The sequence below is a fragment of the Acipenser ruthenus genome, chromosome 21, assembly GCF_902713425.1.
Source record: "Acipenser ruthenus chromosome 21, fAciRut3.2 maternal haplotype, whole genome shotgun sequence".
Taxonomy (NCBI): domain Eukaryota; kingdom Metazoa; phylum Chordata; class Actinopteri; order Acipenseriformes; family Acipenseridae; genus Acipenser; species Acipenser ruthenus.
In genome coordinates this window covers 28,650,059-28,676,369 of record NC_081209.1, presented here as the reverse complement: position 1 = coordinate 28,676,369, position 26,311 = coordinate 28,650,059, and the positions used below count along the sequence as shown (strand labels likewise).

General features: G+C 38.4%; 4 protein-coding genes and 8 non-coding genes across 16 annotated transcripts; 11 read left to right on the top strand and 1 right to left on the bottom strand.

Moving 5' to 3' along the window:
* Positions 1-4,554: 4,554 nt before the first annotated feature.
* Positions 4,555-12,470, top strand: LOC117963080 (lactase-like protein). 5 transcript variants are annotated; one of them, XR_009308066.1, is made up of 12 exons: positions 4,556-4,846; positions 5,659-5,790; positions 6,213-6,299; positions 6,696-8,822; positions 9,090-9,251; positions 9,485-9,759; positions 9,930-10,056; positions 10,180-10,379; positions 10,942-11,005; positions 11,394-11,585; positions 11,942-11,986; positions 12,252-12,305. XR_009308066.1 is itself a non-coding variant. In XM_034901639.2 (11 exons), exons 4-11 carry the CDS (start codon positions 8,759-8,761, stop codon positions 12,365-12,367), a joined length of 1,053 nt encoding a protein of 350 aa, XP_034757530.2. In that variant the 5' UTR covers positions 4,555-4,837; positions 5,659-5,790; positions 6,213-6,299; positions 6,696-8,758; the 3' UTR covers positions 12,368-12,470. The 5 variants fall into 5 exon arrangements, 4 of the variants coding, with proteins under 4 accessions (XP_034757530.2, XP_034757529.2, XP_034757531.2 ...); XM_034901639.2 differs by lacking the exon at positions 11,394-11,585 and having other exon boundaries at positions 4,555-4,837; positions 12,252-12,470; XM_034901638.2 differs by lacking the exon at positions 11,394-11,585 and having other exon boundaries at positions 12,252-12,470.
* On the top strand, positions 5,701-6,821 carry LOC117963158 (snRNA-activating protein complex subunit 5-like). Its single transcript, XM_034902156.1, has 3 exons — positions 5,701-5,790; positions 6,213-6,299; positions 6,696-6,821. The coding sequence occupies exons 1-3, from the start codon at positions 5,701-5,703 to the stop codon at positions 6,819-6,821; spliced, it is 303 nt and encodes a 100-aa protein (XP_034758047.1).
* Positions 10,410-20,239, bottom strand: LOC117427921 (protein zwilch homolog). The gene is made up of 19 exons (XM_034046314.3): positions 19,987-20,239; positions 19,393-19,447; positions 19,134-19,229; positions 18,737-18,849; positions 18,283-18,485; positions 17,936-18,015; positions 17,595-17,750; positions 16,808-16,879; positions 16,299-16,392; positions 15,863-15,915; positions 15,666-15,774; positions 15,376-15,455; positions 14,950-15,106; positions 14,650-14,678; positions 14,208-14,344; positions 13,912-14,007; positions 13,466-13,584; positions 13,061-13,164; positions 10,410-10,759 (listed from the first exon to the last, which is right to left on the bottom strand). The coding sequence occupies exons 1-18, from the start codon at positions 20,037-20,039 to the stop codon at positions 13,073-13,075; spliced, it is 1,794 nt and encodes a 597-aa protein (XP_033902205.3). The 5' UTR covers positions 20,040-20,239; the 3' UTR covers positions 10,410-10,759; positions 13,061-13,072.
* Positions 20,240-20,542: 303 nt separating this feature from the next.
* Positions 20,543-26,256, top strand: LOC117428256 (large ribosomal subunit protein uL4B-like). Its single transcript, XM_034047136.3, has 10 exons — positions 20,543-20,687; positions 22,118-22,289; positions 22,631-22,737; positions 23,184-23,322; positions 23,740-23,864; positions 24,195-24,324; positions 24,601-24,757; positions 25,048-25,131; positions 25,630-25,750; positions 26,097-26,256. Exons 1-10 carry the CDS (start codon positions 20,685-20,687, stop codon positions 26,178-26,180), a joined length of 1,122 nt encoding a protein of 373 aa, XP_033903027.3. The 5' UTR covers positions 20,543-20,684; the 3' UTR covers positions 26,181-26,256.
* LOC117429972 (small nucleolar RNA SNORD16) lies at positions 21,814-21,913 on the top strand. Its single transcript, XR_004548463.2, has one exon. It is a non-coding gene; the product is annotated as a small nucleolar RNA SNORD16 (small nucleolar RNA).
* Positions 22,485-22,555, top strand: LOC117429971 (small nucleolar RNA SNORD18). The gene has a single exon (XR_004548462.1). It is a non-coding gene; the product is annotated as a small nucleolar RNA SNORD18 (small nucleolar RNA).
* LOC117429975 (small nucleolar RNA SNORD16) lies at positions 23,019-23,118 on the top strand. The gene has a single exon (XR_004548466.1). It is a non-coding gene; the product is annotated as a small nucleolar RNA SNORD16 (small nucleolar RNA).
* LOC117429974 (small nucleolar RNA SNORD16) lies at positions 23,468-23,568 on the top strand. Its single transcript, XR_004548465.1, has one exon. It is a non-coding gene; the product is annotated as a small nucleolar RNA SNORD16 (small nucleolar RNA).
* On the top strand, positions 24,430-24,501 carry LOC117429970 (small nucleolar RNA SNORD18). Its single transcript, XR_004548461.2, has one exon. It is a non-coding gene; the product is annotated as a small nucleolar RNA SNORD18 (small nucleolar RNA).
* Positions 24,877-24,947, top strand: LOC117429969 (small nucleolar RNA SNORD18). The gene has a single exon (XR_004548460.2). It is a non-coding gene; the product is annotated as a small nucleolar RNA SNORD18 (small nucleolar RNA).
* Positions 25,189-25,259, top strand: LOC117429967 (small nucleolar RNA SNORD18). The gene has a single exon (XR_004548458.1). It is a non-coding gene; the product is annotated as a small nucleolar RNA SNORD18 (small nucleolar RNA).
* On the top strand, positions 25,922-25,992 carry LOC117429968 (small nucleolar RNA SNORD18). The gene has a single exon (XR_004548459.1). It is a non-coding gene; the product is annotated as a small nucleolar RNA SNORD18 (small nucleolar RNA).
* Positions 26,257-26,311: the final 55 nt, after the last annotated feature.

The window sequence follows — 26,311 nt, the reverse complement described above, 5'->3', positions numbered from 1 at the left end:
CAAAAAACAAGAGTTGATATAATAGATACACTAGCACTCTAGAAAACGCGCTGCTGGATGTGTCCAATATAAAAACAATGGTAGTGTGAGTCATGGTTATAGAACTACAGTATAACTCAGTCTTGATTAAGGCTATGTCATTTATCCTGCTTTATAGACTATAACAGCCCATATGCATAATTTTAAGTTTAATGTATCAGTACTGTCTGTTCAAGACATGCAAGGGTTTAAATCTGTGAAAATAATAATAATAATAATAATAATAATAATAATAATAATAATAATAATAATAATAATAATAATAATAAACACTATGACAGATTATTTTGTATAAAGTTGTTTCAGTACAACACAAATAAAGTACATCATATACCATAATAATGCTGTCAAGTTTTGTGAATAGGGTCCAAACACACAGTTATATGCGTGCAGTAAGATTGTAAGGGCGTTTAATTGATGTGTAGAAAAAGTAGCGTGTGTGAGAGAGATAGGGCATTCTCATTGCCAGCACGAGATTCTCCTCAAAGAACAGATAAGACCAGGAGAATTGCACGAGAGATCGGACGAGATGGGAGTTTCTGTTTCAACTGCTCACGCAGCCTGGATTGAAAGGGACTGTGTGCATGCAGTTTGGCAGTACTAAGATAAAAACCCAGACTGGGTTTTATCAAAGTGCAGTACAGTGCTGTGAGGTGGCAATTCTGTATTGAAATACTTACTCACGAAATGGCAAAATAAAACAGAAGCTGATTTGCTTGTCTTTTTTTTGTTTGTTTGTTTTCACAGTACTGAGATGAGAGATTAAACCATTTATATATAAAGTTGACATACTGCCACCGTGTGGATTATTAAAGTATTGCATCACTTATATTTTCATAATGACATGGAGATAAAGTGGTAAGTATATCTTTCCTGTTAATAAATGCTTATAAATAATAACAATAACCCCCAGAGGAACTTTTCAAATTGTTAAACTGTGTAATGTTAAGTTTCAAGTTGGAAAATTAGGATAAGTAAAGTAAAATTACCTTGGGAAACTGAAGCAATTTAAACTGATCCAAACAGCAAAAAGAAAACTCAACAACACCAACCATTTCAACAATGCATTTAAACATGCTTTCAGAGTTTGGCATTACTGTACTTTTTGTATCAGCTAACTCACGCCTATGCAATATACAGTACTGTCCTGTTGAGGCGTTTGTACTGTCAGTTAAATGAGCTTGATTCTATCAAACCTTTGTATAAAAGGGAAGAGTAATGGTCCATCTAGCTGACCATCAGCTCTGACCACAGCGTGCATTGAGGGTCTCTACAGAGTGTGAAGAATGCTAAACTCACAAGAACACCCAGCCACCTTTGAGACTGTTTAGGAATCACATGCGGAGATTTCAGTTTCAGGTTTTGTGATTTAAATGTAATTATTAAAGAAGAAAAAAAAAATCATATTGTATATTTAAACCCTTATAAATGTGCGCCACGGTATTTCTGGAGGTTTTCCCATGGTTATGCATTTACCAGTTTACTGTGCTTTGCCATGTTTATTAATATGCTTTAGCAAACCTCGCTATTCTTTACAATGCTTACCTTTCCTTCACCTCTGCTTTATTACACCTGGCTATGCTTTAACTATGGGAAACTATACCAGTATACTAGCATTCTTAGAGCTGACACAGCATGTTTTCCTGTAAACAGCTGCATTTGCAGGACCATATTTAAACAGACAGGATTAAAACCACAATGCTGATCCTTGGATATGCTTGAACACTGGGCTCAGGAGCTTGGACAAGTTCACTAAATTTGCCAAAAATAAGTTGAATCCACATGTTCGGCAGGAAGAGAACATACCGCTGCGGCTTCAGTGTTTTCCAGTTCACCGGCAGATCCGTTTCAAGCTCCATACTCTATTCGACCGACTAGTGTATTAACCCACCCAGATACACACAAAGGAAACACTTTGCTGGCTGTTTTATTAGTCCACCCACACAGGATGTCATATTAGCAGCACTAAAAAGGTTAACTGGAGTCTGTGCCAATGGGGTCCCTGTGCAGAGGTGGTCTCGGAGATGGAGTCATCTCCTGCAGCAATATGACTGTACCTCGTCCAGGAAAAAGCAATCAGAGTGCACTGGGAGGTCACATGAGCCGTGTCCAGCAAGCCCTGAGCAGCACAGAGAAACAGCTTCACCCCTCTGACACCAGAAGTGTGGATTACTGCTACTTCGTGTGATAAAAGAACATCTCTGTCCTGCCCTATTGGATGCAGGGAAAAAAAAAACACATGGTTGTATTTCTTAAATCCATTGAGGGCCAGAGTGTTGCAAGGGGAAGAGATTCATGGTTACACTCTGGTGTACTGAGAGAAAGGTTGAGTCTAGTTCCCATAAGAGGACCTGGGAGGGGGGGAGGTCGAGGGTGTGGTTTCAACTGAGGGACTGCTGTGATGTTCCTTTTAAACATACATAGCGCCCCCCACCCCCAACCCCAACTCCAATACAACGTTGACTTTATCTCTGGTCCAACAGCAGTCCCTCAGTTAAAATGACACCCTCCTCCCTTCCCTATGGTCCTTGGGAAGTCACCTTGGCCCTTGAGGAGAGGACATGAGCTTTACAGGGGTTAAAGAGTCGCTGTGAACTTGTGTGTCTGAACCTGAAAATCAGACATGAAATGAAACTAAACGAGTTCAGAAGAGTGCCTGTACAGTATATCACCCATTACATACCGAAAATGTTGGTTTTCATGCAGGTAGGCATATAAAGGATATGCATGATAAATCTTGAGGTGGACCCTACTGTATGAATTGACCGTTCTGGTGTGAATTTCTGCCATACAGGATTTCAGTTTGTGACCGGGGCAGTGGAAGCTGTATACAGGGTCTTTGTATGGAACGCCATATTCCCCCCCTGCTCTGATGAGCCGGCGCGGCGCAGTTAATAAAGCACATCTTTGAGGCCAGCCCGCTCATTAGGACGGCCAGGTGTAGAGTCCCCGAGAGCTCGCTGGGTTTTGTGGAGGAAGGAAACGATGCCATGCGCAGTAAATAAAGAATTACAGTCCGGCTGGATTCCCCTTTGCCGCAGAATTAATCCATTCAGCAGGGTCACGGCATCACTTCGCATTTCAAATAAATACTTAGGGCTCCGCGTTTCAATCTTTCCTTTAAGACTGCACGTCTATGCTTGTGTTTATTTATTCATTTTTAATTTGCCACATCAATCACCTGAAGAACGTGTTTTGAGTTAACGGACCGTGACGTACAAGACACTGCAAACAAAATAACGTTAGGATGACCTCATTTAAAAAACAAACGGCCAAACAAATTGCAAAAAGAACTGGGAAACGAGGAAGGCGCTGCCGTGAGAACAGTGATAGCCACTGATCAAAGAGAAGCATCTGTGGACAGTATTCCTGGAATTATTATTATTATTATTATTATTATTATTATTATTATTATTATTATTATTAATAAATGTCAGTACATTTCCAGTCACAGGGTAAAATAACACCACCATGCATGAATCATGTATAACTTGTATAATTGTATAAAATAAAATAAAGTAAAAAGGCTGTTTGATAATGACACATTTTCTTTTGGGAAACAATTACGATTCTGATGCACTCTGTTCTTTTATGGGCTTGGTATAAAACTCCACAAAATGGTTTCTAGAATGTGGATTATAAAACATCAAATTCAGTATATGGCTTGTTTAATTAGACCTCTTTGAGGGTTATTTTTTGAGTTTTGCTCTGTTTCTGGACTTGGAGCAGGAGCGGCGCTGCTTATGAGGTGCAATTATCAATGTCAGCATCTGGAGGGATTTAGTCAAGGAATCTTATAAAGGCCCTAATTGGCTCTTTTAATGTTTTCTCTGAGATTTATTAAACGCAGCTTTAGATCTGTTTCATATTACTGAATTCCTTTTCTATTTATTACACCTTTTCACTGAATTAATACCTGTTCTTTAGCCTCTTTGCTTCAGTAAATTGGCACCCAGATGTGTTTACTCACAAATCTCCGAGTGCCTAGCAACTAACCGTATGCAGAGTGATTTTTTTAATGCTCTTACTGTAAAATGAACTTTCATTACAAAACGACCAATTTGTATTACATTCCATTTCTATTGGCTTCGGTGCTACTTTAGGACTCCCAGATTCCTGGCTCCAATGGTTAAGTCAGCATGGTGCTATGAACAAATGTTTCTATATTTTTCCTCAAGGATATAAATAGATTACCCTTCTTTAAATATATACTACATAACTAAACCTTAGAGGATGTCAACTAGTTTGGTATTTTCCTGTTCTTAGGCTGTGAAAATGTTTATTGATATTTAAAACACGACAGCACATTTTAACAGTTTAATCGAATCTAAAAAGCAAAACAGAGTACAAAACTAGCACCGCCCGAACTAGTCTACTTGATCCAGCTTGTGAAATCTCTTGCTTTTTAGATTGTTTCCTTGTGAAATCTCTTGCTTTTTTGATTGTTTGCTTGTTAAACCACGAAGCGTCGCTCCTGCTCAACATTCAAAGACAGCGCGGTAATATAAACTTTCTCCAGCAGATGGCAGTACACCGAAACACACACAGAGCTCTCTGCTTTTCAGTGAATCTGGTTCGAGTGCTTTAGCGCCGTCATGCAGACTTTTTAAACACATTGAACTTCACGAGTATTAGATCTGAAATATAGACGACACAGTTGAAATCATGACAGTGCGGTATTTACGTCTCTCCTCATCATCCAGGTGTTCAGTACAATAGCACTAGCCCTGAAACGCAGCAGGCCGCAATGTGGGTACTGGACTTGGGGAAGCGGTTTGAGAATGCGTTTAACGAAAAAGTAGGTAAAGTAAGTATCGCTTAATTACGTTATTTGAACTAAACAAGCAGTTATCACAAACCGTACCGTTCGTTAATACATTCCAGTGTCTTTTTGTGTCACTATTAAATAGATACTCCGTGACTGTTTCGCTATACAATTATTAGCATTGCCAAAATACATTATACGCACTGTGCGCGGCCATTACGATCATTTTCCGTTTTGTCTCGTCTCTTTGTCATTTGTTAAGTTCCTCCCTATTTACTACAGCTGTGAATTTCCCTGGTTGTTGTGCTTCCTAGTTTGAGCATGTTTGCAGGGATCAGTGGTATCGGTAATTTGTACTGGAGAATGGTTTAACGTGAATGCTTGTTTTGCCTAGCTTTTTTATTCTTAAAGGGCTAGCGTCCGTATTTTGTTCTGCTATAAACAGAAACTCACATAACTATATACCCCCAAACCCTTGCAAAATAAATAAATAAATAAATACAAAATAAAACTACCTCACTTATATAATAAATTGAAACTAAGTGTCAGATGCATTATGATCTACTATGAACACATAAAAGAATGGGGAGATTTGCAATCACACATAGCAAGTAAGTGCACTTATACAAGTTTACAACGGCATTTTTACCATATTTTACCCTGGTTTGCATTGTTTTATTAATGTGCTTTACCATATCTCCCCGTTCTTTGCAATGCTTACCCGTGCTTTATCATTCTTTCATAGTGTTTTATCGATACACTTTGCTATACTTTTACTATGGCAAACGTTTATAAGGGTACGGACACAGGCATTGTAGAGTGACTGCTTTTGTATTTTGATGTTTTTGAAACAGGTACTGTCCAGCTAAAGCAGTCCCTAAGTTTAAAAGCAAACCATGTTGAGCAGACTGCAAGAGCTGAAGAAGGAAGAGGAGACCCTGCTGAAGGTCAAGGCTTTGTTGCTGGACCAGCTCAACAGACTGAAGGTGAGACGGGACACTGCGGGACCATAGCAAACAAGTCTATTGTTTAAATCATTTTGAACAATGGTGCTTTTGAACTGTAGTGTTAAAAGGTGAAGAGTAATGCCACCAAATACACTGTACACAGTCTCCCCAAAGAGTAGATGTGTGTTTGCAGTGCAGTTTAATAGGAGTGCGTAAAGCACAGCCGAGGTCCGGATTCAGAGCTGGACTTTCTTACTGGAAAGTTTTGCTCCTTTCTCAGATTTTTTTAAGGCCAATAAAATCTCTCTTCTTCAGCCCTGATGTTAATCTGTCAAACTACCTGCAGCTGCTTCATTCCTAATCTTAACCTCTAAATGTTGTTCATTTCTAGAGATAAAAAGCAGGGTCTGGTCTGTGTTTCGTATTCACTCCAGTTTAATGGAGGTGCCCTGTATTTGCAGGTGGAGGAGCTGGCTCTACAGTCCATGATAAGCACAGAGAGGGAGGACAGCGATGCTTCCAGCCCAGCCCAGCCTGACCTTGCAGAGGTAGGTGACACACTTGTTCCTGTCACGGTAAAGCTGCGTGGAACATACTGTAGCTTTGCACTTCTTTTTAATGCATTCCAGTTCCAGGGGCGTAAAAAATGAGTCCCAAGTTTTCCCCAATCAACTGGTCAACATTAACCAATCTGAAAAGCAATTACTGTACAAGAAGTCTGGACTTTTTGTTACAAAATTCTGTGTATTACTGGTACTTTTGTAATCTTGCCTCCCAGGTTTGTGTTCATCAGAAGTAATCAAACATCTCTCCTCAGGAAATATCAGTGGCAGTCAAAGTCATTAGAATGTAAAGAATTCCCTTTCTGTCCTCCTCACTGAGCTAAAAGTATACGTGTACTGTGTGTTAAATGTTAAAACATTATTTCTGCTGTCTGCATGCAGATTGCCATGCAGGTAGACGATGAAAGCAAAATCAATCAGACTGAACTTCAGCTAAACGCCTGTGCTGTGGAACAAGGCCTGGAGGAGGAACAGGAGGAAGAGGAAGAGGAGGAAGAGGACAACTGAACTCCAGAAGCGATTACCAGGGGCATATCTAATAGACTTGTGCCCCTTAATGTCAGTATTTGTACAGCATCAGGTCTTGTTTCTTTCTGTACCAAATAATGTGCAGTGTATCTCTGCTAAAGAAAATGTTGTTCATTTTCTAAGTGCCAGTGTAGGGCACGCACCTTACACAGAGAGGTGAGACAGCGCGCGCTTCTTACAAAGTGCATTGGTATTGCTTGCAGTCTGATTCCGGGATGCCATATACATGACTCAGGTCTGCAGTTTGGATTGTGCTTTGATTTTAGATGTCAGTAAGGTGAGGAGCAGATATATCTGGCATCTCTTCTGTCCCCCACACCTTCTTCGTCCTTTAGTTCCTTTTCTCATTATGTCAAGACTAACTGATTTTGAAGTATTTTACTGAAGAAACGTGTCTCTTTCTTATGCAGCAGAGCTGTTTATGAAGCTTAACAATCCTTAAAAAGCTCGTTTTTATTTATTTTTGTTGCAGTTTTTGATATAACTGCACTGTCTCATTCATGAAGAGAAAACAATGCAACTGTTGCTACTGTTGATCCTGAATGCTAGTTTTCTAATTTTGAGAAAGATTAAAGATATTAAAAGTACTGCCATATTATTCCAACGTGTAAACATTTCTAACATGTTGTTTTTTTTCCCCCAATCCTCTCGTTACTCCCTGGAGAATGTTTTATAGTAATAACTCAACAGATATATTATGCTTGGCCTTGTAAGGGTGGAAATAAGACTCCTGTTGCGCAGCAGTTTGAGCCATTCCAGGTTTTACAAGATGAGCCTCAAGTCGTCACACCTAAGCTCTTTTGACCCCATTGGCACAGCCGTGTGGACCCCCCCCCCCCCCCCCCCCCCACCTCCCTGCAGTGCCGTGGTGGTTCTGTTTCTGTCCATGTGAAGTGAAGCTGTGTGTAACCCTGTGTTGAACAGTTCAGGCTGTACTCGAGTTCTCTTCTCCCAGGAATCTGCACAGGCACATTGCGTCTTTACACTGCTCTGTACACATGCTCTTTAGTCGGGACCCGGTACAGAGTTTCCTTCATTCGCCTTTTTAACGCAACAGCGTAAACAACAGTGTTATCCTTACCTTAGAAGGATCTTTTTTGGTTGAATCTACTGTATAGGTTAGCAATTTAGAGCTTTTTGTTTTTGTGAAATAGTCAAGATCACTGAGGAATCGCACTCCAGCAAGCACATACAGGTACTGTTTCCACTATAGAAAATTGTTTGAGGTACAGCTGAATTTTTGAAAAGTGGGCATTTGATTAATAATAATAATAATAATAATAATAATAATAATAATAATAAAGTGCTTTGTTTAAGTCTCTTTTTTCTCTTCTTTTTGTTCAACTTGTTTTATTGAACTTGCCATGCTGTATGGATGTTTTGAATTGTGGTTGACAGAATCTCCTAATGTTCTGTGTTTAAATAAAGATGTTTATAATACAAGTGTTTGTTGTTGTTGTTGTTGTTTCTTTTTTATTAAATAGCTTGTGTTTGTTTGGATGGCTGCTGACTGGCGGCCGGTCGGTTCAGTTGAAGCGGACTCTTCGGATGGACCCCACCGTGCTCCCCAGTCACTGGTTTTGTAGTATATCATAAAGTACCTGTTCTGCAGTGGAGGGGTTATCATGATGGCTTTTTTGGTTGCAAAAATCCCCAATATATTAAAGTTTAACCATGTAATCCTAAAGTTTAAATATGTATATAACATCCCCAGACACAATCTGTAAGCATGCTAGACCTAGCCCCTTTTCTAAATGGTAGCAGTCTTCCTTCTGATTTCTGTCACTGTTTAATAATTAGCAAAAGGGCCCAAACTCATTTGTCACATAAATCTGATTAATTATTACATTGTTCCAGTTGCTTTTGCCTGATTGAAGACATATTCGTTTTTTAAAAATTATTATTATTATTTTCTAATGTTACAGGCTCATGCCAAGGTTTGGCACACTTATGACAACCAATGGCGCAGCAAACAAAAAGGTATTGTACCAGCGGTCAAAATGGTTATAAATATATCTATCTATCTATATAGATAGATAGATAGATAGATAAATATATCTATATATAGAAGAGGATACTCCATGGATATTTCTGGTGTACTGTAGTTATTACAAATAACCACCGAGCCCCTGAAGCGGGGCAAATGGGTTGTTTCAGCGCTAGAACTCTGAACACTTGTTGTATAAAATATGTTTATCTGAATTATTGTCTGTTATATCTGAATGGAAAGCATGTTTTTCTTTCTAGGTATGGTTGGCATTTCCCTGAACGGTGACTGGGGTGAGCCTGTTGACTTTACAAGCCAGAAGGACATTGAAGCCGCTGAAAGATACATCCAGTTTTACCTTGGCTGGTTCGCAACCCCCATATTTAATGGAGACTATCCACAAGTGATGAAAGACTACATAGGTAAGAACTTCATCACCGGGTATTACTAAAGCTGGTATGCTAAAGCTACAACTGGAAATTACTTTATTTTTTAAAATGTAAAACAAAAAAAATTATCCCACCCATTTCTTAATCATTTAACCCGATGAGGTGGCATCCCTGTTGAACAGGCGCAGCTGTCACTTGGCACGTAGCACTCGAGATTGTTCAGCAACTAAAAAACAAATAACCAACGGATGTTCTTGTTTGTGAAGGTAGGAAGAGTGCACAGCAAGGCCTGGGAACCTCAAGGCTGCCGACCTTCTCGTCCCAGGAAAAGAGCTACATCAAGGGAACATGCGATTTCCTTGGAATCGGGCATTTCACTACCCGGTACATCACACAGAAAAACTTCCCAGCCAGTCACGGCCCCAGCTACTTCACAGACAGGGACCTGGCAGAGCTGGTGGACCCCCGGTGGCCTGACCCTGGCTCTGAATGGTTGTATTCTGTGCCATGGGGGTTCAGGCGCTTGCTCAATTTCGTGAAGGTACAAACCAGACTGTATTCACATGTTGGAAATCACACCAGAGGAAGCAAATAGCTGCTTTTCTGACAGCCTAACATTCCCAATAGAAATATTACTGTCTCTCTGACAAGCGTTTAACAGGTAAGAAAACTATATTGTTAGAGTCCTCCCGATTCCATTTCTCTTTATAGACTCAGTATGGAAACCCCATGATCTACGTGACAGAGAATGGAGTGTCTGAAAAGATGACTTGTACGGAGCTTTGTGATGATTGGAGAATGCAGTACTTCAAGGAATACATCAATGAGATGCTTAAAGGTACAAAGAACATAACGTGTGAATTGCATTTTGATATGATGACCTTGATAAATTGCTGTTGGTGAATTTATTTCCATCTTCATATATCAGTGCTTCCTAACTAATGTGATTGTTTTTTTTCAGCGATTAAGGATGGTGTGAATGTGAAAGGATACACTGCCTGGTCCCTGCTGGATAAGTTTGAATGGGATGAGGGTTACTCCGAGAGGTTTGGATTGTACTATGTTGATTTTAGAAACAAGAATAAACCACGCTACCCAAAGGCCTCGGTCCAGTATTACAAAAGGATCATCAGTTCAAATGGATTCCCGAACCAGAAGGAGGTAAGAAATGATGAAAATGAAAAGTGCCAGTGACATTTTAGAAAAGATGGTTTATTTAGATTTTATTACAACACAAAAAAACGTTACAAACAATAGAACAATCATATGTGAATGGATTCTTAGAGACTGATACAATACGATTGCATTAGTTTATTTACATATTAACCAAGAATCTGAGTTATCCAAATCCATTTCTGACAAGTTATATTTACATTTCTAAGTAAGGCGTCACAGTCATGGGAAAGCCAAAAACAGCGGAACCATTATTTGTGAACTACCTGTGTATCTTAAGCTTGAAATATATAATATACACAATTTGTAATAAGTGCTGGAACAGCAAGCGAGGTGTGGAATCAGGACAAAGATCAAACAGCAACAGACTGAAAAACAATTTAGTAAAAAAAAAAAATATTGCAATTATTTTAAATGCTGTATAAAGTAAAGTCTATCAGTTTTTTTTGCCTCTCAGTAACAGATGTTGCGGCCCAAGCAGACATATTGCCATGAACATCTTCTGCCTTCTTGTCATGGGTCTAATAATCAAGATTATTGCTTTTGACAGGCTGAAAACTGGCATCGCAAGGCAATAGAGACCTGCTCTTCAAGTAATCAGCTTCTTGCTGCAGGTTAGTCAATAAAGTATTTAACTTTTGCACAAAACATAGGTTACAATTTAGTAACACTGGCAGGGGCAAACAAAAAAAAGATTCTGCCTCCAATACTATCAAGCATCTGATGTGATGTCTGCACAACAATACTTACCGTGATAGATATCATTTAGGTATGGGAGTCGGTGTCATAAACAGACAAATTGCATTTTTGTGCTCCTTGTTCTTTAAAAATACCCACTCTTTACACATTCTTATTTTGAACCAAATGACAACGAAATAGTGACATGTTCAATAACACATTACATTAACGTTCAAAAAGACAATATGATTTTTCTGAAATTTTAAAAACTGGACGTCAGTCATAATACAAAGTAACAAGACTTTTCTTTGTTTGCCCCTCCAGCTAGAAGAAAGTCCAAGGAAAATAAGGAACATGCAGAAATGCCAAAGGTTTGGCCAGTGCATGATCAAGTTTAGGTACTAAAGAAAATATCTGAAATTAAACTGAAATTAAAACAACCACAAAGAGATACAACCTGATTGAAAACATTGTTAATTAGTGCTTGGACAAATAAAATACTGCCATATAAAAAAGGTGTGGTATATGTTTTTTGTGCTGTGTTTTTACTAAATATGTTAAATGTTAATTTATTTGTATTAACAATTAACTCTTTGAGGGCTTTTGATTATTTTATTGATAAAAAAAGATTTACTCTCTATTACTGTTCAATTATAGAAGTAAAAAATAGCAATCAAGCCACAAACGTTTTTTTAAAGAGCTACATATATGTGTAATTCTGTATATTATTGGTACCACCTACAGGAAGACCCTGTGATTGGACTTCCTGTATAGCAACTGGTTGATGATCACAGTCCTCAAAGGGTTAATGTACTTCTTTTAAATACAAAATAAATGTCATTTTAGTAATTGCTTTTCTCCTTTAATAATAGAACAACAGCGGACTACTGCTGCCAATATTCTAAGACTTATTCATGGTAAGCACAAAAAAAAATTTAAGTGAGAACTCCCGGTATAATTAACCCTTTGAGCACTGAATACTATTATTATTGAGGCAGACAAACAAAAGAAAAGCCCTTCTTGAATTTAACAGTATTAGTGTCCTAAAGATAAACATTTTTCAATTAAGACAGCGAAATCACAAGGGGGCACTGTATAATTTTGTTTACTGTTAAAAGGAAATTCCTACAATACCGAGTACTTAGCTGCTATTTCTTCATATTACTATTTGCTGTGTTTCAGATCCCCTGACCAGTCACATGGAAATGGTGACAGAGATCGTTGTCCCCACTGTGTGCACCCTCTGCATACTGCTGAGCGCAATATTCCTCATGTTCCTTCTTCGAAGGCACAACTAGTAATGAACTTAGATAAGGGTATTCTTTTAGTAGAAATCAATAGAAGTTTAACTGAAAAGCTAATTTTATAAAACTGACAGATTCTCTGTCACCCCCCCCCCACCCCCACCCCCCACCCCCCACCCCCCACCCCACACCCCACACCCCACACACACACACACACACACACACACACACACACACACACACACAAAGGCGCACTGTATTTTATCAGTTTTTAACACAAAGTGCTGCTTGATATTACTTTTCGTGAGCAATATCTTTAACATGTCCAGACGTATGATGTTTATATTTTTAATGATCAAATATTTCGCAAAACAAAGTCCCTGTGCTGCTCAAATTTCTGCATGCTGCCGTCAGGTTTGATGTGTGATGTGAAAAAAATAGGTAGGTTGCTTTGCACAGAAAAGAGGCACTGTGCTCAAGATTATTATTTCAATCACCAGTATAAAGTTTCAAACTATTGTGTTTAACTGTGTAAGATTACAGAATAATTCCTTTGCAAGACAAGCCTATACACCTCCAGGATTGTAATGAAATACACTTCTGATCTAGTTTGAGCCCTACATTTTATTACACTTTATTGAAATTGTGTAAAGACAATATAGGTATTGAAAAAATTATATTAAAGGTTGTTGGTATTATTAAGTCATTACAAATTAAAAACAGTGTTGAAAGATTTTTCTGACGTACCTGTGAGGTTATTTACATAAAATGCACTTGGCTACAACTAATCATTGTAGTGAAATATGCAGGTTCCTCGTCTTCCCCATTAATGGTCGTTTCAAAAGGGATATCTAGAACACAAAATATATAAATAATGAACAGTCACACAAACCACCAATGTATACAAAATGTCATACATTTAGATTAATTAGTTTGTCGACCTAATGCTGTATGTGCTTTTTATAAAACAATTTTAATTAACTTTTTTTTATCAACATAAACAATTTAGAACTGTTTTATTTGCATCCAACACCAAAATCAATATTTTTCTTTGTACAGTATAGTGGCACAGTTCAAACAACAACTTAGGAGAGGATTTCTTTACCCTACTCAGACCAAGAAGCCTGCCGTTCACAAAACCGCACAAATTACCTGGTATATCGAAGCCCACATGCTCCACTGGCGCCTTGCCACTGAGCTGCCATGTTGTTTTCACCTCCTTCTGCCCGTGTCCACTGGAAACCTCCACTCTCCATGTCTGAGGGTGCTCACTAATCCACAACAAAGACAAAATTGAAAAAACACAAACACTTCAGCATTTCATTAATAACCATTGGCCACATTATTTGAAAATTACAAAAGGCGAAAACAGGATTTGTAAAATCCCGAAGACCTTTAACAGCTGGCTCTTTGAATGGATACTAAATCATAAATGAAACCTTGCAAGCTAGACAAACCTACTGGCAAACCATACCAGTCTATGGCCTGAGCAACAAAAAATGTAGACAACATATGCTTGTAAATTTCTCAATCTCAACAGCTAATTGCAGTCCAATGGCCATGTTTAATTACAGTATAACAATTACTGCTGTCCTTACTTTTGGTAGAAGCTGCTGATCACAGAGGGTCTGATTTGCAAGTGAAACACGTGTTCTTCACTGTAAGGGTGCTTTTTGTAAAACTGCAAGCAAGACCTTGAAAAGAAAAGAAAGGGAAGCTGTGAACATGCAAACCATCTGTTACCACTGTAGCTTACAGATAATGTAGACAAGAACAAAATACAGAACCAGTTCATTTTAAATATTTTATTATTAACAAATTACTAAGGCAATACTATACCATGTGAAGCAGTACAATGCTTTATAGCTGGGAGCAGCAAGTTTCAAATCCTTACTGTGTTAGAGGGAAAAGGTGTTCGTGAGCCAGGTTGAGGAAAGCATTGCAGTTCACCACAATCTCCAGCATGTGGTGAAGTTTCTTCAGCCGCTGGACCTGCTCCTGTACATCCACAGAGGAGCTCAGAAAGTAATCCTGAAAGAGGAAGCAAGCAGGCTTGTTTCAAAGGAATAGCCTGACATTCAAAAGATTATCAAACAATACATGAAAAGTAATGCATTCCTGCATGATTAAAATGACAAAATATATCATAGCAATAAGATATCATATCCTCCCGCCGTCATATTACTGTACTATCAAAATATAAATAATGTATCTAATTACTGGATTCGCCCACTTGTTTAATGGAATAAACGTATTACATAATACTGACTGATACCATTTCCTATTCCCAGGGATTAAAGCAAACTGAACTGCCAATACACTGAGAATTGTCTTACCAGGTAGTTTAGTGTTGTAAGTTCTTGACCTGCAACAGAAACAAACTTAAAATAAAAAATGGAAATGTATGAAGTACCATGAAAATATAACTGTTCCATGAAAATATAACATTTGTTACATTGATAAGTCAATACTGGCAAGCAAAATACTTTTTGATGATGAAATTGCATTGCTGGGTAAATGTGAGCAATGACCATACCTCCTTGGGATTGTTTTTATGCTGTAATGGTTGCATTGTACAGCGCAACATAATGTTTCCTTTGCTTTCACAAATACAAATACCTATAGCATGATGTTACCTATGAAGTAGTTAATATAGTCCTTCCTCATTTTATCTAGCCCAACCTCCAACAGCATTCGGATGGGTGCAAGTCCAGTTAAAGAGAAATTGTCCATATTGCCGTGGTAGGATTGCTGGATCAGCTTGCTAAGAGAACTGCTGCTCCCTCTGTGGATCTGAGAGAGAGAAGAGTAGTTACACTGTCACCATTCTAAAGCCTAGCAGCAGCAAGATCAGAGAAAGAAACGATGTCTTCGATAAAACAAAAATAAATCAGAACAAAAAGGCAGAATTCAGATTTTATTCCATAACATAAACAAGGAATGGTACAGTCTAAAGGGCGTCTAAATCCCTGGTACTGTAGGCCCACAATACATTTGGGAGATTGCAGTTATCAATTAAGCAGGAAACTGGGAGGGTTAAAAAAACAGAGTGTAATACATACCCATGGTTGAATGTCACCAAATTTCAAGGCCTGAATTACCAATGTAAGAGAATCCACAACATCTCGATAGGATGCCACACCTGTACATATAACAATAAAAGAAAAGTCTTAGCAAGTTTAAGTGTTTTTATTTTTACTTTAAAACAGTACTCATTTAAAAGTAAAAACCAAGCACACCAATGTGTAAGAACAAACTTTACTTTAAAATTACAAAGTCTTGTTTTCTTTCAGAGGGGTGGTTAAAACTGAAGAGTAAAAAGGAGAAAAGGGTGTTGAAAAATCCAACATACTCCTCCTCATCCTAGACCACAGCTGCTCTGCAAAATCTAGATCTCCACGGTCTGTGACAAACGCAGTCTGGATGGAACCTTCAACTGAGGCAGCATCGCTTTTTATTTTCTAAGATAAAAAAAACAAACATATGAGCTAAAAACGCATACTTGAATTGATTTGAGATGTTTTTACAAAAAAAAAAAAAACACATTACCTCGGACTCCTTAGCAGGCTGTTTCTGGTAAACATCAAATTTGTTCTTTAAATCTACAGAAGTAAACAACATAGTATTGCTATGGATGAGAAACAGAGTGAAAAGAAGCGGTCGGCTGACGACACACGTTTCAGAGAACGCTTGTGTTCGTCTTTGTCTCTCCCAAGTTAGCGTGAGGGTTGCAGCGGTGAGTCAGGCTTAAAATTGGGCATTTCAAATTGGGGAGAAAATGGGGTAAAACAAACAATTGGCCATCCCAAATTAAAAAAAAAAAAAAAGTCTGCATTTGATCCAATAAATATTAACATGCATAAATATTAACAGCAGATATAAGTTTTATGTTACTTAAACATGACCTGTACTGAACTGAAGACACATGAACTGCTTTCAGTTTTGGTGATTCATGTCTAAACAGCATTAAAAACATTGTATTTACCTTCTATCAATGCTCGTACAAGTTCAACAGCAGTTTTGGTTTCCAAAGGCTCTGGCCAGTCAGTCTCCCCTGTTTTCAAACCTTCAGCCAAAACCTAGAAACACAAAATATCAAATTAGCTGCATAGAATTTAAAATACTGCATTACATATATGAACATTATTTTGTGCAAAGGCAAGTTTGCAAATGATTTAACAAAAAATGGCAATAAATTATTCAAAACACTAATATATCTGAGCCTTGCTGAAATTAAATTGTTTCTTGCTTTTATATCATTAAAATTGCAACAGAATAATAAAAAAAAATGTAAAATTCTAAGGAAAAACTGAAAAGGCCTGTGGCCAGTTGCATAAAACACTTAAGGATACATATGCCTTATCTAAGATATTGACTTAGTGGTTAAGTAGCTTGCTGCTACAACCTTAAACTCAACTCAGGTGAAAATGAACTGGCCACTGGTCTTACCAGTCATAAATACTGTATATACTTTGTAGGTTATGCTCTACTTACAATGAGAAACTCCAGCTCTTTGAATAAATGGTACACTGGACTCCTTTGGTCTCCAGATCCCACTCTGATGTTCTTTAGGTAGAAAATAAAGCCAGACTAGATTCAATACACTGCAACACTTTTGTGCAGTTACTTACAGACACCCCAGTGCAGGGTCTATTTTAATGATCTAAACAGTATTTAATCTTAAATCTGCAGCTGAAACTTGAAAACATTGTATTAAAGTCTGTGTGGTAAAGGAGGCTGTGTGGTCCAGTGGTTAAAGAAAAGGGTTTGTAACCAGGAGGTCCCCGGTTCAAATCCCACCTCAGCCACTGACTCATTGTGTGACCCTGAGCAAGTCACTTAACCTCCATGTGCTCTGTCTTTCGGGTGAGACGTAATTGTAAGTGACTCTGCAACTGATGCATAGTTCACACACCCTAGTCTCTGTAAGTCGCCTTGGATAAAGGCATCTGCTAAATAAACAAATAATAAATAATAATAAGGAGGTCCCTAAACCACCCTTGGTGGTAAATAATTATTTAAATGAAGCAGTCCAGATATATTTTTTTTAAATTCTTATTCAAAACATGAATTAGGTTTATAAATTAAATGTTCTTCTTCCAGATTTACTACACACTACATTTCTCTTCTAATAAATATATAGTAATGCATGCATTTATGCAGCATACTACAATAGGCAACTTCATATTATTCATTTGGGAAATGCGAGCCGAGAGCTCTCCCACATACTGCACAGTATTGCATACACTAACCCCAAAAGAAACCATGTCTTTTTTCTTACCAATGTAGCAGCTGATGTTAGAGGTGGAGTCTGTAGAATGTTCTCCACATTGTTCCAGGTGAAGTCCACTACAACACTGCTCTGTGACTCAATAATACTGCTCTCCACTACTGTTGAACCAAAAAGATCATATTGAGCGTATCCCTTCGTTGTCACCTGGAAATACACACGGAAAATGACATGCAGTGATTGTGAATGCACTTCTACTAACTTTAATGTCCTGTTATAATTAGAAGCACGCAGCAGGCACTCTTGAGCGCCTCCATTTCAATTGACCTTCTATTAAATGAATTTCATTCGTAGAAAATAATGCAAAAATTTTACTTTTCTCTACTACTTACAGTAGAAGAGTGGTGTCTCCCCTTGTGAGCTTTTTTCAGTTCATCTAGGTTAATAAATGAAGCTTTGCCAATAACTGGACCTAAAATGAGTGAATACATGAAAGAATATATCAATGAATTGATAGATTAGCAAGAAGAAAAACAAAACATGCAAGAAATGACATTCTGGACAATTGAAATGAAAACACAAACTCCATGAACGTCTTATTTAGCCAAGCATAACCGTAAAACATCTCACTGGACTTCCATTCCCATTACTGTACAGTATACTGTCACCGTTTACTTAAAGTTCATCTTTGGTTTTGTTTTAACGATTCCTATAATGTATGCTCCAGTCTAAATCTTACCTTTACATGTCACTGAATGGAAATTGATGCCAGTGACTTTGCTGTCAGTCCTGATGGTTTCAGCCCCAAGCCAGCAGGTGCCTTCTGGATCTGAGCTGTCACATCGCACCCACACAGGAGGGAGCACCACTGCAGGGCAGCTGGCATTCACTAACTGGGGCATGTTAGGGTTATGTGCCATGGTATACCACGAAATCAACTGCCTAAGAAGAAAACACAATGAAGGGCTTAGTTCAACACCAAGGTTACAAAAAAAACACATAACAAGACATAATGAAAGCATGAACCAACGTTTTCCAAGGTGCAGATTTATTAGGATTGACACATTTTACTGAGTGTCTATAACACAACAGCTAATTGGGTTTATATTGGGAAAGGAAATGGGGTATATTTTATAAGAGGTCCTAAAACAAATGAGGATTTACATGTAAAACTAATGGCACTGTATGGGTACCTTGCTTTCATAACAGCCAGTGGCATTGGACCCAGAGCTTCTTTAAAGTGAAGCTTTGAGTCTGGAGAAATGGAATCCTCAGTCGTCTCTTCTTCATTCTCAAGCTTTGGGATCTAAAAGAAATTGCAGATTCTGTTGGAAATTGTGACTTTCTGAAGGAATTCTTATAGCATAGAGTGAGTCCCATGTATTCTTTTTTGTTTTCTTTCTTTTTTTAAAGCTGTTTAAAAATTTAGTATCCTAGGAACCCAATGATAAAACAGATACAGTGATTAACAATACGTCTATTAAGTCTGATATTGCCACATTAAATGATAAGGAACAAAACAACATATTTCATTAAAAGTTACTACAGCAGCACAAAAGCATATCAGGTGAAATGGCCTGCAATACTCACAGCTTTTTCAATGATAAATACAGATTTGCTTCCACTCCAGATGCAGCGCAAGGGGTTTTTGCCTTCGTCGTTTACCAGCTGTACCTGGATATCACTCTAGAGAAACAAACTCGAGTTAGTCCGAGGTTTAATTCGATGCAGCCCACTTCTGCACTGTCCCTAAGGACGGATTGCCTATACATTACTGCATACACAGATGTGTAATTCTGATCTTAATTTGAGTTATGAATTTCTTTATCACGTCAAAACAACAACTTACCTCATAAACCAGTGGCTGTTTCAATTCTCCTTTTTGTCCATCTTGGTAATATGCACTGTAAGTTGAATCAAACAGAGATATGATTCATTATATAATAATAATAATAATAATAATAATAATAATAATAATAATAATAATAATAATATAGTGCCCTGACTATTTAATTTTGAGTATGATTACATGCATAAAAGGGTGCAGTGCTCCATACAATAAAAAATAAATAAATAAAAAATACTTCTTACATTTTTAAAAAGGTAGTAACTCACGATTCCTAAATTAGCTATAGGACTGCTGTAGGTAGAAGCGTGTGGATGACTAGTTCACAGTGACACGGTTTAAAAGAGTGGCTAACATCAAAACCAACACCAACACCGAGGTAATGTAAACAAACGAAGCCGAGTGCACAAGCAGTATAAACTGGGAAATAATAACAATACAAAAATAAAATCAGAAATCAATGACGCAACAATTTAATGTATGAAAGTTAAACAGTAAATGTCCACGTAAATGAATCCCCCAACCACCAAAATCCCATCAGCGATGCACCACAAAAAATATATATACAGTATTATACTCGTGTCTTTTTCTACTCACATGAGAAACTTCTGAAACTCGCCAGTAGCAGCTGTAATCCCGTTTTTCTTCATTCTAGGTCTTAATCTGTTTTAAACATAAAGCTAATAAAATGTATGTGCGTTTAGAGGAAAATAAATAAAATGAAACACTAAAACAGTCCAATATAACCATGTAAAAAAACTAATCAGACACCGCCTCCCGTGTCAAACCGAATAGCGCGGGCATGAACTACGTCATCACGTCTCTCAGCAAAAACATTTTAATACAAATATTATAATTTTACAATAATACATCATTGGTATATAATCGATTTTAACGTCGTTTTAAATCTATAACTCTAAAATAGTACACATTTTAATTATTTATTTATGTATACTTTTTACAAAGTAGTCCGGCCTTTCTTATTATAGCATATATACGCCGACACGGTGCCATTTGTAAGAAAGTAGTCCCCATTGACTTTAAAATATTTGAAAAAGAAAAATCGCTAAAATAAACATTTTAAAACATGTAGTGTTTTTGTTTAGTTTGTATTAATTTTAGGCATACATGTTATATGTTTTCTGCAGTAATTCTTACAAGTTTGGTAATGTCGGAAGTCCAGTAGCGTCGGATGTATATACGTACCGGTGCGCGTTATCTCCTTCCTTTTCTTCCGTGGCCGCCATCGATAGAGGAGCGTGGATTGCGGCGAGCCGAGAGAGTCCTAAGCGAAAATGGTTAGAAATGTTTTAATACATTCCGAAACACTACCGAAGGTGGAATATTTACAGTGCACGGAGTCGGGAGTTTTAGTTTTGGAGTGTATCTTATAATTAAAAATGCGTGTTTACTTGTTTTCTGTGAGCCGTGCATAGGAGCCATTTTAGAGTAGGAACGTGTGTCTGTCCGTGTGGGGGATGGGAAGACACGTTGTGTGACACTGAAGTTAGAGAATCCGATTGAAAACCTTTAGGTATCCACACCGAATGTAGGTTCCCGAGCCTTTAAAAAAATATATACAAAACTTGAGTGGTTTATATATAAAGGCTGACGACTTATTGCAAGGTATCGCGTCTCTGGCCACGTTTTTCAACTTTCTTAAACTAAATCTTTACAGAGGACCTGTGTACTATCTACATTGTTTGAAAAAACACTTAATGTATTACAGTACCACTACTACTCGATAGCTAAGAACGAAGTGGCAGTTTTGTGATTAGTACTAATATATATATATATATATATATATATATATATATATATATATATATATATATCTATATCTATATCAGAATGTTCAGAAATTCTTGTACTGCTAGCTTTTTTACATTTAAAATGTTTATTAGTTCGATTTTTCACAATATTTAAATGTACCGATTGTCCTTGTTTTTGGTTTAAAGTAGAGGGAGGGTTGAAGGCCTGCCAGTATAGTGTTCAGTACTGTATGATGAAGGCTTGCATTGCAGGTTTGGTCTTCACTGACAAGTTTCAGCTGCAGAATCGTTTTAAATATTCTACTAATGGCAACATTGACAAAACATGCACATCTGTTCAAAGAAAGCACCTTTTATTATGACTTCAATTAGAATTGAGATGGGACTCAAGTACACTAGAGGCGTGGTAACGTGAATCGGGCTCAGATTTGCTGTGATGTTACATTTGCATCCAGTGTATTGCCAGATACACATTTTGGGTAGTCGGACAAGACATGAGTTTTAGGGCCAGCTTTTTGGCTGACCTATGTACATTGCAATTTAAACGATGGCACGGTAGCTACTACTTGGACTTTAGTTAAACTGATTGGATGACAGAAGGGCGTCTAGTAATACACAATTAAATTGATCTAGTTCAACATCTGTACATACTTGCAATGATGGTGTAATTTGCGTCTTACCATGTGTTCAGTGACAGTTGCCTGCTGTCCTTATGCTGGCGCATAGGCTTGACGATCACGAAGGTCTGAGCAAGTTCCTGCTGTTGGTACTGAGAACCAAAAATACATTAGTGTCCCATGGTGGTGAATGCAACATAATGTCGCTCTCAAGGTTTTGCAAACTTGGAACTCCATATACAAGTAAAAACTAAATGTGTAGTTTATAAAATGTACATTTTCTCTCTACAGTAAGTTTACAGTACTAAACTCCCAATTTTGTTTCCCCTGGCTGTGCAGGCTTGTGCCCGACCTTTGATATCTGTCTACTCCGAAAAGGGAGAGAGTTCAGGCAAAAATGTCGTTATGCCTGCTGTCTTCAAGGCTCCCATCCGCCCGGATATTGTGAACTTCGTTCACACCAACATGCGCAAGAACGCCAGGCAGCCATATGCTGTCAGCGAGCTTGCTGGTGAGTAGTTTTGGAATAGATGTTTTTTTCTTAACAGCAGATAGTTTAGCACTGTCACACTGTTCTCTTTAATGGGGAGCATTTGTGATTTATTTTCACTTGAGTCATAACTTAAGGAATTCAATCTCTACAGATATTAAACGGGTGGGGATGTTTGCATGAAAAAACATTAAGGTGTCATTTATTTTGTTCAAGCTTTCATGATGAGTCTCCACTTCATGGTCCGTGTTTCTGATACTCATGATAACAGTGGAAGTTCTGACCTTGCAGAAGTTGCTCAGTATTTGCGTGGAAAGTGTACAAGAACATTAGGTTAAGAAACAATGTGTTTTATGTTTCAGGGCACCAGACCAGTGCAGAGTCCTGGGGTACCGGAAGAGCTGTGGCTCGTATTCCCCGTGTGCGTGGTGGTGGTACTCACCGCTCCGGCCAGGGTGCTTTCGGCAATGTATCCTTTCTGTTCCACTTGAACCAGTGGTTTTCATCACTGAAAAGAGGTTGCTATGTACATCTGACCCTACTGGATTTTCAGCCAAACTCTTACCACGTGAACGCAGAAAGCATATCAAATGTGATCCCTGAAATTTAAAACTGGAATAAAATGACTAACCAGATACTGAGTATTCCCAGAAGATATTTTGTTTTTGCTTTATAGTGGAAGTTAATGGATGAAGTGATCATTTCATTCTGTAGTTTGGTTCTGTTGCAGTGAAACCCGTTGTGATTGCTTGCTATGATGCTGTAATTTGCGTCTTACCCTGTGTCTAGCGACAGGTGCCTCTGTCAGTGTGCTTGCACAGAAGGTTGACGATAAGCTTGAAACTGAGCATAAAGCAAACATTTCTGTGCACGAGCCCTCACTGTAAAATGGATAAGCCTTCACTTGCTGTGTAGATGTGTCGCGGTGGTCGCATGTTTGCACCCACCAAGACCTGGCGCCGCTGGCATCGCAGAGTCAATGTGACCCAGAAGCGCTATGCTATCTGCTCTGCCCTGGCAGCCTCGGCACTGCCAGCCCTGGTCATGTCTAAAGGTGAGTTAACCATTTTAAATGGTAAAATTGGGGTTGAGGGGCCCTCTGGCTCATAACAGTTGATTGCTGACTCTACACAATTTAAATATATCTGGTTGGTTTTTGTGAGTAATTGGTATGCATTTTGTTTAGCATGGTTCATTCTTGCTATGATGGTGTAATTTGCGTCTGACCTTGTGGACAGTGACAGTTGCCTGCTGTCTATATGCTGGCACAGGCGGGTGACGATCATTCTTTTTCTGAGCAAGATCAAACTGCAATTGCAATATTAATGTTGGCAAATTTGCTTTACTAGTATATTGTGGATGGGACAGACACAAAGTCTTTGTATCTGGGTAACCTTTTGAAGCAGGATTTAAATTTCCATCCTGTCCAGAGTGTTTTTTTTTTTGTTTGTAAAGGTATCTTTCTGTCTAGGTCACCGTATTGAGGAGATCCCAGAGGTTCCTCTTGTGGTTGACGATAAAGTCGAAGGATACAAGAAGACCAAGGAGGCTGTGCTGCTGCTGAAGAAACTGAAGGCATGGAATGACATCAAGAAGGTACTTCAGTCTGTAGAGACTTTAGCAGTAATTCATGTTTATTGTAAACCTACCATGTACCAAATGGCTTTGAGTGGAAATGATCTTCCGCTTCACTGGTTCGTGTTTCAGCTGTACTGTGGCTGCTTGAAGGGATGCACAGGGATATAGTGAAGGTGACAATCCGCTTCACATATCGCTTAAGAACCTCTTGCCCAATCAACACTGTTGTAATTGTTCCAGTCCTTTATCTGTTAATGAAGACACCTAATTATGTGACACCTGCTGTGGTTAGGGATGTGTGTCCCAGAGCTCTCTTAATGGAAATGTGCCTTGTTCATTGATCTGCAGGTGTATGCCTCTCAGCGAATGCGTGCTGGTAAGGGTAAAATGAGAAACCGTCGCCGTATCCAGCGCAAAGGACCGTGCATCATCTTCAACGAGGACAACGGTGTCACAAAGGCTTTCAGGAACATCCCAGGTAAAATGACTTCCTTTCATGGAATGAAACCCCCATAACCTTTAACAGTTCAAATGATGACACAACAAGAATATATTCAAGGAATAACTAATTGGAAAGGTTTTTAAAACATGATGATTGTCCACTTCATGGTCCGTGTTTCTGAATAACAGTGATTTTAGTGGAAGTTCTGACTCTTGTACTATTACTAGCATTGCACAACAGATGAGAATAAGTTAACTAATTCTTTCATTGTTAACCATGTATGTGTTTTTTTTTTTATATATATTCTTTAAGGCATCACCCTCCAGAACGTGAATAAGCTGAACCTGTTGAGGTTGGCTCCTGGTGGCCACATGGGCCGTTTCTGCATCTGGACGGAGAGCGCTTTCCGCAAGCTGGATGACCTGTACGGCACATGGCGCAAGCCTTCTACTCTGAAGCTGGACTACAAGTAAGTCCCAAGAGTGAAGAGCAAGCGTGTGCATGTGTTAATGATCTACAAAGACTTCCTGCCAGTATTGCTTACCTATGGCAAGGCAAGGCTCTGCACTAGTTAGTACCAATAAAAAGCTCTAATGATGAGACTCCACTTCATGGTCCGTGTTTCTGAAACTCATGATATTGATGGAAGTTCTGAAGCCCAATGGCACTTGTTCTGCAGAGTAAATGTGTTGTAATGCTTTTTGAAACTGTCCATGCATTCCTGATGCATCTGCTGTTTATTCTTTTAACCTGTTTTAGCCTGCCAATGCATAAGATGACCAACACAGACCTGAGCAGAATCTTGAAGAGCCAGGAAATTCAGAAGGCCCTGCGTGCACCAAAGTAAGTCTTGTGTTTTATTTTTTTGTTTGTTTTTTTTAAATAGTTTAATTCAAGCTGGAGCTGTGATGAGATTCCACTTCATGGTCCGTGTTTCTGAAACTTATGATTTTAGTGGAAGTTCTGAGCTGCTTCTGGTAGCAAGTTAAGATTTAATAGTGTTTACCCACTTTCTAATTATCGATTAGTTACACCAGGTCAAGCAAGTATTGTCTTTGTTGAGAATACCAGATGATACTAGTCAGGTATGTGTCTCTTGATACAGCTTTATAAGAGGAGGCTAGGGTGGGTAGATTAGGTATAAAACAGCAGTGCAATATTTACTTATAGGCATGAAAGTGTATGTATGCTTCATCTGTAAAGAATGAATGCTAAATATAAGCATAGTAGATCATTGGAAGAGGGTAAGCATTCTAAATCACTCCAGAATTGTATTCACCAACGCAATCTTTAACTCTGCAATAGCCGAGTAACTCTTGACTCCAATCTTTGTTTTTACAGCAAAAAGATTCACCGCAGAGTGCTTAAGAAGAACCCACTTAAGAACCTGAGGGTCATGATGAAACTCAATCCTTACTCCAAGACAGCAAGACGCAGAGCAATCCTGTGTCACGATCCCGCTGTAAGTAAAGCACACCTTGATGTGCAACCTCACCCCTTTAGTGTGCAAGACATTTTTATATCTGGTGTAGTCTGTACAATAAGCAGTTGCATTGAGGAATAGTAAGAGTTCTTGGAAGGCAGATAATGCTAACTCCCAGGTTACTGGGTTAAGGGAATGTAAAAATGAAAGCTCTAATGATGAGTCTCCACTTCATGGTCCGTGTTTCTGAAACTCATGATAACAGTGGAAGTTCTGAAGCTTTATACAAGACTCCTCGGCAGTGTAGCTGTTCTGTTTCTACAGTAACAGTCTGTTGTGCAAGATAGTGTGCTTCAAAGTATTAATATCCAGATTTTCTTTGCAGCGCAAAGCCCAGAAAGGGAAGCCAAAGAAGAAGGCAGCAAAGGCAGCTGGTAAGCCAGCAGAAAAACCAGCAGCAAAAAAATAATTCTGAATCGAGAAACACATGTGCAGGATTTCAACAAAAAAAAAATTGACTTCAAATAAAGTCTAATTTAAATAAATACTCTGTGTGTGCTTCATGTAAATGACTTGCTTGTTAATTTGTAAATAAAATCC